Below are 15520 nucleotides of genomic sequence, written 5' to 3' on the forward strand. Positions count from 1 at the left end.
CATTAGCAGAACAATGCATTCCATCTGAAGGAAATGTATTACATCTGTGCTAACAGGTAAAGGAAGTGTATGGTATAAAGTCACATCCAATATATAGGAGATCTACAAATGAGAAAAAAAATATTGGGCCCTGGTGTCACTATGCACTATACAGAACCTAGGAATTGTATAAGGAATTCTAGTTACCTATTGGATAAATGGTCTCTTACTGTGATAGAGGTTTAATCATGCATTGCCAAGCAATAAAAAATAAATTAAGAAATTTTTTTTTTATATATATATATATACTGTATATATATATATATATATATATATATATATATATATATATATATATGATCAGTTTTTATATATAGCATCAGGAAGCATATGACTGAATGTACAATCTAGTTATATACAGTTACTGTAGAACCACTAGGGGGCAGCAATAAACTCTATTGTACACGTATAGAGCAATTATTGCTGTAGATAACCCCAATGATTAGACTGAAGGTGAGAGGCAAGAGATGCAGTGACATGCGAGGGGGCGGGGTCACGCGAGGGGGCGGGGTCACTGGAGGAGTCGGTTGAATCTTGTATAATTATCCTATGAGCGAGTGGCTGATGCTTGGCCACGCCCCCGCGCGATGTCAATAACGTTTGCATTGCCTGTGAGGACCTAAACAGGAGGCTGAGCTGAGGACCTGAGATACTACAGACATCCAGGACGGGACGGGAAGGTAATGTATAGTCATGAATTTCTGACACGTGCAAGAGAGCAAAACCTCAGGGATACATAAGAGGGAACAAGAGGTGTAACACTGCCCCCTGCTGTCTGACAAAGAGAACAAACCATGATTTGCCTTCAGTGTTACAGAGATCAGCCTTCAGATAACTCATTTAAACAGCTACAGCATGTGCTGGTATTTATTATTTAAAAAAAAAAATTAAACACATTTAAAGTGGTAATCCTATCTTATAAAATTAACTCTTTATGATTAGTTTGTGTGTGTGTGTGTGTGTGTGTGTGGGGGGGGGGGGGGGGGGGGGGGGGTTCTAAATAACAGGCAGCATGAAGGGCTTCCCTATCACAATGATCTATGTTATGCTCTGAATGGCTACACCATTCCAGAGTAATTATTGTTATAACTGGCCAGGAACAACACAAGACGATTATTGTCCGTATTCAGCTGATATTGACTGTACGGACGATAAATCGTCTTGTGTAATAGAAGGCAACGATCCATGAACGATGTCGCCTGATCGTAGCTGTTGTCTGTCTTTCAACATGTTGAAAGACAAACGACTAATATAGCAGCGATCTGCTGCCATCGCACGGTGGAATAGGAGTGGCGGCAGCAGACCGCTGCTATCTTCTATGGGCTACCCAGATGATGAAGCGATCACTCGGGCAGCTCCCCGCGGGCCCCCCTGTACACTGGGCTGATTGTTATGCAAAGACAGCTGACAAAAATCTGTCCTTTTTCCTGTTTTGCGCAAAAATTTGCTTTTTTTTTTTTTTTTCTTCTTCTTTTTTGCCCCTTTGAGTTTGTGGTTGATTTATTTTTTTGGTCATAGAACTCATCATCTGCCATTGTCAAATCATTGCACAACTACAGATTTGTCATTCACTAACTTAGCGGCTGTAATGAGAGTCTTAAAGGGGTAGTTCACCAATTTATTTTTCCTTTAAATCAACTGGTGCCAGTTACATATATTAGAAAATCTCAAGTATTCCAGTACTTATCTGCTGCTGGATGTCCTGCAGGAAGTGATGTATTCTGGAGAGCAGGAGAGGTTTTCTATGGGGATTTGCTACTGCTCTTGACAGTTCTTGACACAGGGAGAGGTGGTAGCAGAGAGCACTGTGTCAAACTGGAAAGAATACACCACTTCCTGCAGGACATACACCGGCTGTTAAGTACTGGAAGACTTGAGATTTTCTAATTTAAGTAAATTACAGATCTCTGGCACTTGCTGGGACCAGTTGATCTGAAAGAAAAAAAAAGAAAAAAAATTGGTGACCTATCTTTAATCAATGTCATCTGTCCCCGTCCCCGTCCCCCCATGTATAATTTAAAGGGGTTGTATGACTGTTTTGTTCCAGGAAACAAAACCGATACTATGTCTTCCATCTTTACCCTCCAAGAAGCAGTCAAGGATGCCCAACCACAAGACGTGGGTCCACAAAGTCCAGAGATCACTCTGCCAGACAGTCCTTTAAGGGAAGACAACCCATCAGCTGTGAACACTCTTCAGGTTCCTGTTCACACTGAAAAAAATTACCAAACGAGCAGAAGTAAAAAACTTGATCAACTACCTGAGGATGAGCCGCATATACTGCAACTTACAGAATGCCCAGATGCCAGTGACCAGATCTCAGATCAGTCTTTGGAGGTTCTTCAGAACAAAACAACTAGTGATCCAAGCAGTACTCAAGAGGTTCCCGGTAGTAATGTAGATGTGGAGAACGATGATCCAGACAAGGCTCCAAAGCGTCAACCAGGAAAGTGGAAAGAGTTTTATGTGGACACCAGTTGTACCATGATATGTAGGTCCAGACACGGTCCCGGAAAGCTTCCTCCTAATGTAGTCAGATGGTGAGTGTCCGTCTAGTTATGGCACAACAAAGGTACCTATAGAGGCTGTATGGCCTACATGTGCTGCCACACCATGCTCTGACTGTAGGCATGGACCGCTATACATACGGCATATACTAGAGTCTGCCTTCATTTTTTTCATTGTCCTAATGCCATCAATCAAGCAGCAAATGTAATAAAGTACCAAAGGTCAGGTGGTGCCCCCCCCCAACACACACACACATACTTTCTATGCAGCAGTCTGGCATGTGGTCCAAACCTACAGTAATACTAGCTCACCTCTAGCGCTCTGCTACTGGCATCACCATTCAGCAATGGGAGCCATGGCATCATTATGGTTGGTGATTTTGAGCAGATTTGGCAGGGGATTGGAGAGGATGGTAGATTTTACTTGACATTTACCACGGTCAGATACCCCTTAATACATTCAAAGCATACAAGTTGTCATGAGATTATATACTTATTTAATTCTGCACCATATCTGATAGGAGCAAGCCCATCGAAGACACAACTGAGAGCTTGCTCAGCATCACCAACTTCATGGTAGCCTGTAGTCAGCTACAATAAGCCAGTAGGGCCAGCAGTAGGTCATGTATCTTGTCAGCTCTACAACACATAGCTATGTTTCTTGACTTACAATGTCTGGTATAGTAGGGGTCTGAAGTTAAAAACCATTATATAATAATAATAATAATAATAATAATAAACCATAGTGTGGGGGAGGGTTATCGGGGCTTGTATGCACCTGAAAGTGCACAGCCACCCGTAGCACTACTAAGCTAGAAATCCAAGCGACATGCACGGACAATGAAACTATTTGTCACAGTTATTAGAGGGCAAGTGTGTTTTATTAAATTTGACGCATCATACAAATGATGATTTTAAAGGAGAACTCTAGCCAAAATAAAAAAATCTACTGCAGGCAGGGGGTGCAGGGACATGATAAAGAAGCTCTACTTACCCATCTTTGTGCCCCCGTAGTGTCACGTCACAGGCTTACTGACCTCCTCCGGGCTCCTGGATCTCCGACTCCTGTAATGTCACAGAAATGCCTGCTCAGCCAGTCAGTGACTGGGGCAGGACACCTCCGCAGTCACTGACTGGTTGAGCCCTTACCAGCGGGTCGTGACAACGGAACCTGAGAGGAACTGGAGCCTGGCGGCATTCAATGAGCCTGTGACACTGTGCTGTGGGGGAACATGGAAGGGTCAGTAGAGCTTCTTTATTATGTTCCCACATATCCCTGCCCTTCATTTTGGTCAGAGTTCCCTTTTAAAGGACTTTTCTGGTCAAGGCAGATTAGTCACCTGTCCACAGGATATCCATAGGACGGGGTCTCAGCACCCCAGCTAATGATCTGTTTAGTGACCTGGAAGCAGTTTATCTACGTTCATTGTGTAGAGGTGGCGACGCGGACCCAGAGATGAGCTCCAGCATAAGTGACCAGTAGCTGAGCTGCAGTAACCAGGGCCATCCACTACGCAGTGAGATTTAGCTGCTTCCCACCCCATTCACTGTGTAGTGTAAGCGCAAGCAATCAGCTGATCGGTGGGGATACTCAGTGTTGGTACCAACCCAAATGGCAATTGATGACCTATCCTCTGAATAGACCATCAGTTGGGTCTACTTGGAAAACCCTTTTAATGGGGAACTATCGGCAGGTTAGACGCATCTAACCTGCTCATATGTCCCTACCGTGTTTCCCTGAAAATAAGACTCCCTCCTAAAATAAAACACCCCAGCTACTTTACCCTCTAGTCTAAAGTAAGGCACTCCCCGAAAATAAAGCACCCCCTACTCTAAACTAGGGCACCCCCTGAAAGTAAGGCCCCACCCGCCTCCATAAACTCATCTAATCCCCTCGTGGACCTCCAAGGCAGGCACCGCTGGCAGCCTGGTCCATGGCCCCCACACCCTCTGCATGTCACGTTACTGATCCATCACAGGACCTGCCGCTGAGCCCCTCTTTCAATGAGTATTGCAGGGAGGTCGTCTTATTTATCTCCCCCGACCCGGTGGGGGGTGGGGGAATAGGACATCCCCCAAAAATAAGACGTAGTGCCTTTTTTGGGGGGGGAGAAAATATAAGGCACCGTCTTATTTTTGGGAAAACACGGTATTGCACAGGAGACGCCAAGGAGAAAGGTATGTCTCATATCTTCCTTTTCGGCACCATTACGGTGCAGTTAGTAGTTTACTCCACGGTCCGGTAAGACTGGTAGGAGCACTGGGGCACCTCCATAGCGCTGATCCGCCCCTCTCTATTAATAATCAATGGAGTGGGCCGTCCGGGAACAGGCCAGATTGGAGCTATGGGGGCAGGCAGTGATCCTAACATTCTCACCGGACCGTTGAACAAACTAATAACTGCACTGGAAGGGCGCCGAGGAGGAAGGTAAGACACATACATTCCTTCTCTGTGTTTCCTGTGCAATAGGGACATATCATCAGGTTAGATTTGTCTAACTTGCTTATATTTTCCTTTGATATATTCCCCCAGTGTTCAGATATCTAGTGTGCATCTAAAACCTTTCCTGAGACTCATTTTAAGCCTCAAAAACAGCAGTTTTGCAGACAAAAAAAACAGGCTTTTGGGCCATCTTCAGTTTTTATATAATTATTTTTTTTAACTATTTGGTCAATTTTTTTTTAACCATGTAATTGGCCAAAAGGAAGCATCTGACCGATAATCTTACAGCCATAATAATTATGGGCATTAAATTAAACTGTGATAGGTGAGTAGCCTAATGCTAAGTTTTCACGGAGCGATAATTCGCCCGATCGTACGATTAACGATTTCGAAGTAACAAATTTTTTTTATAACAATCAGCGTTTAGATGGAACAATATATCCTACATAAAATTTGTTTTGCGATCGCTTAAGCCTATCTCGCTCATAGGTAAAATCAGTGAACGACTGTTTACACGGAACGATCGGCAAATTTTTTGCGAACGACGATTTAAGAACATGTTAAAAGATCAAAATGAACGATTTCTCGCTCGTCGTTCGATCGTTCGCCGCGTTTACACGTACGATTATCGTTCGAATTCGATCGTTATCGTGCAAATTCGCACGATAATCGTTCCGTGTAAACGTAGCTTAATGGTGCGTTTACACAGAAAGATTATCTGACAAAGATTTGAAGCCAAAACCAGGAACAGACTATAAACAGAGATCAGGTCATAAAGGAAAGCCTGAGATTTCTCCTCTTTTCAAATCCACTCCTGGCTTTGGCTTCAAATTTTTGGCAGATAATCTTTCTGTGTAAACGCACCATTATATTGGGCAATTTGTGATGGGTAAATAGCCTTATATTAGGCAATGTTTGCCGAAACAGATCCCCAAATCCATCTGTCTGTCTGAATCCATCACTAGGGCCAGGCCTGTTGGGGACATGCTGCTTATTGAACTCCCAAGTGTTGTATTCATACAGACTGAGGCTGGTGTCACACAGCCATAGAGCTTACATGGACGTACAAGTGATTCATTTTTTAAATATATTTGCTGATGTGAGTTGGTAAAGATTTGGATATGAGGGGATTGGGTAACATTGGTTTCCCGGAAGAGAATCTTATGCTGAATTACCACTTCACTTATTCCCCATACAGGTTTTCAGTGTCACAGATCAAGCTGGTAGAGCCCATATGGATCACCACTCTAAAAATTGCATCCACTTTGGTGGCTGGAACCAAATTCGTAATGGATCTCCATTCTTCTGCCGCACCCAAAGATAACGGGGGTCAAGTGGAGTAACATTTCCTTTTCTATAGTGCTGTCCTTTTTCGTACCAACTGCATAAAAATACAAAAATATATATATATATATATATAAATATAAGTAATATACTGTGTCAACTACTTGTATTACAACATCACGGCTAAGTGCTGTACACCTTTGTTTCTGCTTGGCTATCTACGGAAAATGTATACAGATTCAATGAAAGCCTTTGAAACTTTGTGAAAATTAGTTATAGGTAAATTAAGGCCGCGTTCACACGTAACGGATTTGCAGCGGATTTCTCGTGCCGTATCATGTAGAATCCAACGCTGTTGCTTCAATGGTTGTTCATCACCATAGCCCAGGGGTTTGGCAATCTCAGAGATATCACATACAACAAGAAAAAGATCCCATTACGGATCAAAGAAATGCAGGGACAAACATAGATCAATATATCAAACAGAATTTTTTATTTAGACAATTCATATGAATAAAATACAATATATCACATTATCATGAAAAGAAAAAACACACAAAGGAATAAAACACGACCAAACAGATGAAAAAACATACAGGTGGTGAGGGGAGATATACACATATTTTATAGGATCATATATTGCACATGCTATTCAGGATATATGTAATTGAGGGAATGCAGGCAGCCTCCACTAGATGGCGCACTGAATGTAATTATATACAACACTAGATAATGTATAACCTGGCAGAAGCCCTGGAAAGTACGGGAGATACACAAATAAGTGTCTCCCACACAGAAAATAAACTAATGTCTAAAATTTATAAGTAATGGAGGATGGCTGCATTCAATATAGTCCCACTCACCCACTCACCCACTGGGTGAGTGGGTGAGTGGGACTATATTGAATGCAGCCATCCTCCATTACTTATAAATTTTAGACATTAGTTTATTTTCTGTGTGGGAGACACTTATTTGTGTATCTCCCGTACTTTCCAGGGCTTCTGCCAGGTTATACATTATCTAGTGTTGTATATAATTACATTCAGTGCGCCATCTAGTGGAGGCTGCCTGCATTCCCTCAATTACATATATCCTGAATAGCATGTGCAATATATGATCCTATAAAATATGTGTATATCTCCCCTCACCACCTGTATGTTTTTTCATCTGTTTGGTCGTGTTTTATTCCTTTGTGTGTTTTTTCTTTTCATGATAATGTGATATATTGTATTTTATTCATATGAATTGTCTAAATAAAAAATTCTGTTTGATATATTGATCTATGTTTGTCCCTGCATTTCTTTGATCCGTAATGGGATCTTTTTCTTGTTGTATGTGATGCTTTTGGTGCATTTTGGGACTAGTTATTTTTTGGGCGTTTTCTTTTATTTTGAATCTCAGAGATATGCCAAGGGGGCACAGTCTGATACAGTGTTTTGTGCCCCCCCTACAATGGTTATATGTAAGAGTATATAGTCCATAGTGACTGTGATATAAGAATAGGTAATTTATGTATTTCCTTCAAGGATTATAGCTACATTTACATTAGTAGAACAAAGCATTTAATCCGATCTGAGTCACACCCATTATATAGGATATTGGGCCCTGGTGAGCACTATGCACTATATAGAACCGAGGAATTTTATGAGGGATTTTAGTTTCCTATTGGATTAATGGCTTCTTGGTGCGATAAAGGATTAAATATTAACCATCAAGTATCCTGAGTGGTCAATGCAAGCTGTACAGAAATGTATGGACGATGTGCTGACTGATTCTAAAAGAGCAAGCTGCACAGGAGTATACGCTATATACCTTGTTACACAATACAGTACTCTAATATTTCAATTTAGATAGAGTACAGAAATCAATAATCCATAAAATAATGCAGATTTTTAATCACAGCTTTCATACACATTTCATAGGGTCCTGATCTGGTGATCCTTCATCCGCACCCCAAGTTACCTGGCTGTGTGGCGTGGGGCATGGTTCTGCTGAAGAAAAACATTAATGGCACACATGGAAGCATTATTTTTTACTTTGTTACTATAAACCAGGGATGGAGATCCTTCAGGCCTAACACTGGTGCAAAAAATAACAATTCCCATTATGCCAGGACAGCCAAAGGGGTTATCCAGTGCTACAAAAACATGGCCACTTTTCCCCCTCTCTTGTCTCCAGATTGGGTGGGGTTTCAAACTCAGTTCCATTGAAGTAAATGGAGCTTAAAAGGGATTATCCAGTGCTACAAAAACATGGCCACTTCCCCCCCTACTGTTGTCTCCAGTTCAGGTGCGGTTTGCAATTAAGCTCCATTTACTTCAATGGAACAGTTTCAAAACCCCACCCGAACTGGAGACAACAGTAGGGGGAAAGTGGCCAGGTTTTTGTAGCGCTGGATAACCCCTTTAATTTCAAACTACACCTGAACTGGAGACAAGAGAGGGGGGAAAAGTGGCCATGTTTTTATAGCGCTGGAGAACCCCCTTAAAGCTTCGGCTATATAATCTGAACAGAAAGAATATAACCAGAGTATGACTACTAAATCAACCCCCCCCCCCCTTGTGCAGTGTACCTGTCATTAGGCTCCTCCTAGTTCTATGAGCCCTATTGAATCAGAAGAGGGCTTGTGCCTGTCCATCACCCGGCGTGGACTTATCCATGATTACAGTACCTGATCTATTAGTGGTAAGAAGACACAGCCTAGTCCCTACAACTGTTTCATGTACAGGTAGCACCTCGTGATTTGGACATCCGCCTCCTAAAGTGCAGATTCTTCAGCCAGCAGCCGATCAAGTCATCCTCATAAATGGGAGCCCCTAATATCCACCATCAGGAAGAGACAGTAAATAGTGACGTATATCTAAGCTCGGATAATAAAGGGCATGTATCCCCTAGATCAGGGGTACTCAACAACTTTTAGTGAAGGTCCACTTACCAGGGTCTATTGTCGGGTGAAGGTCCAAGCTGAACATCAGTAGGAAACGTGTTTTGTTACTTTTCACAAAGGGTGTTAAACTATTTGCATACAGAATAGCTGCTTATTAGTAAGAAAACTGGCATTTTCTCTCACTAGCCCTTTAAAAATAGGTACAAAGGGGGTGAGTGTCCCAGTAGTATATCGCCCCCCCACCCAAGTAGTATAAAGACCCCCGCTTTGTGCTCCCCAGTAGTATATAGCCCCCACTGTGCTGCCCCCAGTAGTATATAGCCCCCCTGTGCGCTACCCCAGTAGTATATAGACCCGGCTTTGTGCTCCCCAGTAGTATATAGTCCCCCTGTGTGCTGCCCCCAGTACTATATAGCCCCCCTGTGCGCTCCCCCAGTAGTATGAAGACCCCAATGGCGCCCTCTCTGTCAGTACTGGTGCACGGTAAGTGAACGCTCGTTACGAGCGCTCGTAGTTACTGTGCAGAGCACAGCTCAGTATACAGGTATACTGAGCTGCAGGAGGGGTCCGGACAGCTGGCTTCCGTAGTACGCGTTCGGACCCCTGACCTAGATTTTCATTTACAGATTAGAATCAAATACTAGAAGTAGTTCCTTTATTCTACTCTGTTTCTGTGTTTTCTAACTAATTTCTTTTATTCACTTTTTGTGCATTGTTTATAGGGGCTGCCATATTTCATGAGCTGATTTTAACAGCATTTAGTGACATGCTTCATGGCAAGGCTCATGGACATAGACAGCAATAGACAGTCTGTCTCTTTGAGATGAATATCAATTTACATACTAAAATGGAAAATTAGAACAGACAACACCAAAAATTCTTAAAAAAAAAAGTTTAACATAAAAGCATCAATTTAAACAATATGTCATTTTGTGCCGGCGCATTCCCTTTAACCCCTTAAGGACAGAGCCTGAAATGGCCTTAAAGACAGAGACAAATTTTATGAATATGACCAGTGTCACTTTATTCATTAATAACTTCGGGATGTTTTTACCTATCCGGCTGATTCTGAGATTGTTTTCTCGTGACATATTGTACTTTACATTTCTGGTAAATTGGAGTCGATACTCATAACGAATCTTTATGAAAAAATCCAAAATAACGTGAAAAATTGTGAAAAAATGCATTTTTCCAACTTTGAAACCTTTCTGCTTATACAGAAAATGGTTATGCCACATAAATTATATATTAAATAGCATTAGCAACATGTCTACTTTATGTTGGTAGCTTTTATTAAACTATATTTCATTTTTTTTAGACAATAGAAAGCTTAAAACATTAGCAGCAATTTTCCAAATTTTCAGTAAAATTTCAAAATCAGATATTTTTTGTGACCTGTTCAGGTTTAAAGTGTATTTGAGGGGACTGTATGTTAGAAAGCCCCACAAAGCACCCCATTTCAGAAACTGCACCCCCCAAACTCTGCAAAAGCACATCCAGAAAGTTTTTTTACCCTTTAGGGGAGTCACAGAAATAAAAGCTAAGTGTGTAAGAAATTTTAAATTTTTTATTTTCTGTGCAGAGATTTTATTGTAATCCAATATCTTTCATAATTATAAACCTATTACCAGAGAAATGCACCCAAATACTGATTGCCCCGTTTCTGCAGTTTATAGAAATACCCCATATGTGGCCCTATTTCGCTATTTGACGCAACCACAAGCCTCAGATATAAGGGAGCGCCTAGTGAATTTCAACGCCTCCGTTATATTTGGTCATTTTTGACTGTACCACTTCAGGTTGGCAGAGGCTCTGGGATGCCAAAACCTAAAAAACACCCCTAAAGGGACACCATTTAGAAAACTACACCCCTCAAGGAATGTAACAAGGGGTGCGGTGAGGATCTGGACCCCACAGGTGCTTCACAGATTTTCAGAACAATGTGGTGTAAAAAAGGACAAATTCAATTTTTTACACTAAAACGTTGTTCTAGCCTTCATTTTTCATTTTTACAAGGGGATAAAAGAAAAAAAAAACACAAAACATGTAGCGCAGTTTCTCCCGAGTACGGAAATACCCCACATGTGGACATAAAGTGCCAAGCGGGCGCAGGACAAGCCTCCAAAGGGAAGGAGCGCCAATTGGCCTTTGCAAGCTGGATTTTACTGGAATGGATTTCAAGGGTCATGTCACAGAGCCCTCGTGCTGCCAAAACACTGGAAAACCCCCACAAGTGACCCTATTCTTGAAACTACACCCCTTAAGGAATCTAACAATGGACCCCACTGGTGACGGGCACAAATGTGGAACAATGTGACGTGAAAGTGAAAAGTTTCATTTTTTCACTTTCCCGGCACAAATGTGCCCGTCATCAAGGGGTCCATATCCTCACTGCACCCCTTGTTAGATTCCTTGAGGGGTGTAGTTTCCAGAATGGGGTCACTTGTGGGGGGTTTCCAGTGTTTTGTCAGCACAAGGGCTCTGTAAATGCGACATGGCGTTCATTATCCATTCTGGCCAAATCCAACCTCCAAAATCCAAATAGCGCTCCTTCCCTCCGGAGGCTTGCCCTGCGCCCACATGGCGCTTTATGTCCACATGTGGGGTATTTACGTACTCGGGGGAAATTGCTCTACACATTTTGTGTGTTTTTTTTCTCTTTTAACCTCTTGTGAAAACAAAAAATTTAAGGCTAAACCAACATTATAGTGTAAAAAATGTAATATTTCATTTTCACGCCATATTGTTCCACATTTGTGCCCGTCACCAGTGGGGTTTATATGCTCACTACACCCCTTGTTACATTCCCTGAGGGGTGTAGTTTCCATAATGGGGTCACTTGTGGGGGGGTTCAACTGTCTTGGCAACACAGGGGCCTTTTAAATGCAACATGGCCCCTCGAAATCCATTCCAGCCAAATCCAGCCTCCTAAAGCCAAATGGCGCTCCTTCCCTTTGGAGGGTTACCCTGTTTTTTTTTTTTTCTTTTAACCCCTTGTGAAAATGAAAAAATCAAGACAAGATCAATGATTTAGTGTAAAAATTAAACATTTTTTACACTAAATGTTGGTCTAGCCTTGATTTTTTCCTTTTCCACAAGGGGTTAAAAAATAAAGTGAACACAAAACGTGTAGGGTAATTTCCCCTAAATACGGAAATACCCCACATGTGGGCATAATGTGCCATATGGGCACAGGGCAAGCCACCAAAGGGACAGAGCGCCATTTAGAGGCTGGAAGGGAGGATGGAGGCCATGTCGCAATTAAAAAGCTCCTGTGCTGCCAGGACAGTAGAAACCCCCCACAAGTGACCCCATTATGGAAACTACACCCCATAAGGAATCTAACGAGGGGTACAGTGAGCATATGGACCCCACTGGTGACGGGCACATATGTGGAACATGTGCTGTGAAAATAAAAAATACAATTTTTTTCATTTTCACGTCCCAAATGTGGCCGTCACCAGGGGGCCATATCCCTGCTGCCCCCCTTGTTAGATTCCTTATGGGGTGTAGTTTCCAGAATGGAGTCACTTGTGGGGGGTTTCTACTGCCCTGGCCGCACAGAGGCTTTATAATTGCATCATGGTATCCTCTAATGGGAATGGCGGCCATACCTACTTAGCTGGGGAAAGGGACAATTCTAATTTATTTGGGGGTATTAGGCCAATTATTGGTTTATAAGGTTGAAAATGACAGGTGTCCATCAAATTCAACCTGTGTTGATCCAGAGGAAGGCAAAAAACCCTCGTGAGGCAGACGACAGTAGCCTGATCACAGGGGAAAAATTCCTTCCCGACTCCATAATGCCGATCAGAATAATCCCCGGATCAACGTGACCCCTGAAATAGGAATAAGGGGAAGAATTTAGAAAATGTAGAACTCCAATGACGTGTGGTACGCCTTAAAGCGATCCAGTATGCAGAGGCCGGGGTGATCAGGACAGGTGGCACACTGGAAAATGGCGTCCTTCCTGATCCCCCTGTTATGCCACACTCTGCACTTCTTCTGGGGTCTCCTGTTCTCCAGTGTGGGGGACGTCACCTGGAAAATGTTGTCCTGGTGCGATACGGGGTCCCACATATCCAGAAGCGCTGGGTCCGCTCCATGGCTGCTAAATATTAGGGCTTTATTATTGCTTCTGATATTTTCGGATCGTGTCGCAAGCTACAGTAGCTCGGGCAGCGAGGGACCGGAAGAGGGGGTGCTGGTATAAAAGTTATCCATACGGGTGGTGACCTTTATCCAGCAGTGGGAAGATCAGTTCCCGAACGATCTTCCCACTAACTCTGAGGATGGGAGGGGAGGGGGCATCTGGGTGATGGATTCGGCTGTCCCTTCCTTCATACACTCTAAGGCTGGGTTCACACTACATATATTTCAGTCAGTATTGTGGTCCTCATATTGCAACCAAAACCAGGAGTGGATTACAACACATTGTGTTCACACAATGGTGAAATTGAGTGGATGGCCGCCATATAACAGTAACTAACGGCCATTATTTCAATATAACATCCGTTGTTCTAAAATAACAGCAAATATTTGCCATTAAATGGCGGCCATCCACTCAATTTCAACATTGTGTGAACAGAGCCTTTCTGTGTTTTCAATCCACTCCTGGTTTTGGTTGCAATATGAGGACCACAATACTGACTGAAATATACGTAGTGTGAACCCAGCCTAAGGGTACGTGCACACTGCGGAATGGCGAAGGATAACCCTTTGTGCATTCCGCAGTTGGCACCCACCGGTGGACTGATGCAGGCGCGCGTCTCCGTCCGTGTCATAGACTCCATTCTCTCTCCGCCCTCTGTCCAAAGAATGAACGTGTTCATTCTTTGGACGGACTATGGAATCCGCCCGTGCATAGAATGGAATCTATTACACGGCCGGAGACGCATGCCTGCATCAGTCCGCCGGTGGGTGCCAGTTGCGGAATGCACAAAGGGTTATCCTTCGCCATTCCGCAGTGTGCACGTACCCTAAATCTGTAAGTGTACCCTGAGGTACGCTCACAGAGTTTGGAGAATTTCACGCCATACCGTCATCTCTAATTGGGACGGTACTGGTGAAAAAGACGTGTCTTGGGGGCAGCGTACGCTACGCTACCCCCAGACACGTCACTGGAGAATGAGGATGAATGGAGGAACGAAGGATCCCCCCATTCATCCTCACTTGCTGCTTCGGTGTCGGGAGGCAATAATAACATATGTGTCCGACACCGAAAACACCCTGGGGGCCATCTTTGTACGGGGACTAGTATATGGGGTATGCAAATGTGTAGTGTAAAACTTTATTCCATGTAGTGTAGTGGTGTTTTTTTGAAAGTAAGAAAAAAATATCCCTACGCCAAGAAAGGAGCTGCTGATAAATGCTGCACTTATGTGCGGCACTTATCAGCAGACAGTGGTGGTAGGATATAGGGGGGGAAAAAACGCCCCTACGCCAAAAAGGAGGAGTTGCTAATCAGCGGCGCACTTGTGTGCGATGCTGATCAGCACTCAGTGGAGTTAGGGCGCAAAAAAATAAATAAAAATTTTGAAAAAAAAAAAAAATCTTTTTAACCCAAAGCAACTGATCAGTGAATGATATTCACTGATCAGCCGCTAGAGGGCAGTAGAGCAACGCTGACGGAGATTGCCGAGGCCCGCCAAACCCGAGGATCCGAGCGTTTCCGAAGATTTCCGACGCTGGACGACCGAACCCGGAAGTGACCCGAAGAAGACGCGAGGACGGCGCGGACCGCAGATCTTCGCTCCGGTCGCTCTGAGGGGTGCAGAACCTGGCCAAACTGTGTTTTTACAGTATGATCGCCGTGATGGGCCGGCCGGTACTGGCCGGCCTATCACGGCGATCGTGGGGGTGGCACTGCGGCCATCTTTAGTAGGGACACTAATGGCGATTGGTGCTATCTCGGACAGCACCAATCGCCATTGCTTTCCGGGTCACCGATGACCCGGAAAGCTGAATTTAGCTGCTATATGCTGATCAGCATATAGCAGCGATCGTCGGCACGGGAGGGGTTAATCACCCCCCATGCCGACGAGCAGAGATGGCCTGCTATACATTATAGCAGGCCATCTTCCCCGACCGCTGTGTGTGAACACACAGCGAGCGGGGAAACATCGGGCGGAAGTATACGCCCGTTTGCGTTAAAGCCCACCCTGCGGGGGCGTATACTTACGCCCGATGTCGTTAAGGGGTTAAGAGACCCAGTTCAATAAACAGGACTAAACATTTTAAAAGATCAGCTTTTATTTTAATAAGTTTAAATACAAGGTTGTTTCTGACAAATATTACGTCTGGTCCATTTTAATACAGACCTATGGTATCAAGGCTATATAATGTTTTTTGCCCCAACCA

At 43.5% G+C, this 15520-nt stretch overlaps 1 protein-coding gene across 2 annotated transcripts; it reads left to right on the forward strand.

The window, feature by feature from the left end:
• The first annotated feature begins 595 nt into the window (after nt 1-595).
• Nucleotides 596-6389, forward strand: GGN (gametogenetin). 2 transcript variants are annotated; one of them, XR_011358620.1, is made up of 3 exons: nt 596-719; nt 2087-2611; nt 6188-6389. XR_011358620.1 is itself a non-coding variant. In XM_069942640.1 (3 exons), the coding sequence occupies exons 2-3, from the start codon at nt 2104-2106 to the stop codon at nt 6330-6332; spliced, it is 621 nt and encodes a 206-aa protein (XP_069798741.1). In that variant the 5' UTR covers nt 596-719; nt 2087-2103; the 3' UTR covers nt 6333-6389. The 2 variants fall into 2 exon arrangements, 1 of the variants encoding a protein (XP_069798741.1); XM_069942640.1 differs by having other exon boundaries at nt 2087-2579.
• The last annotated feature ends 9131 nt before the right edge of the window (nt 6390-15520 follow it).

The sequence above is a fragment of the Dendropsophus ebraccatus genome, chromosome 10, assembly GCF_027789765.1.
Source record: "Dendropsophus ebraccatus isolate aDenEbr1 chromosome 10, aDenEbr1.pat, whole genome shotgun sequence".
Taxonomy (NCBI): Eukaryota; Metazoa; Chordata; class Amphibia; order Anura; family Hylidae; genus Dendropsophus; species Dendropsophus ebraccatus.

What these genes read in the sequence shown, in the direction of transcription:
- GGN (XM_069942640.1), top strand. Translation starts at nt 2,104, where the DNA reads ATGTCTTCCATCTTTACCCTCCAAGAAGCAGTCAAGGATGCCCAACCA. An exon ending in CCTCCTAATGTAGTCAGATG is followed by an intron (nt 2,580 to 6,187) that starts GTGAGTGTCCGT and finishes TTCCCCATACAG; the next exon opens with GTTTTCAGTGTCACAGATCA.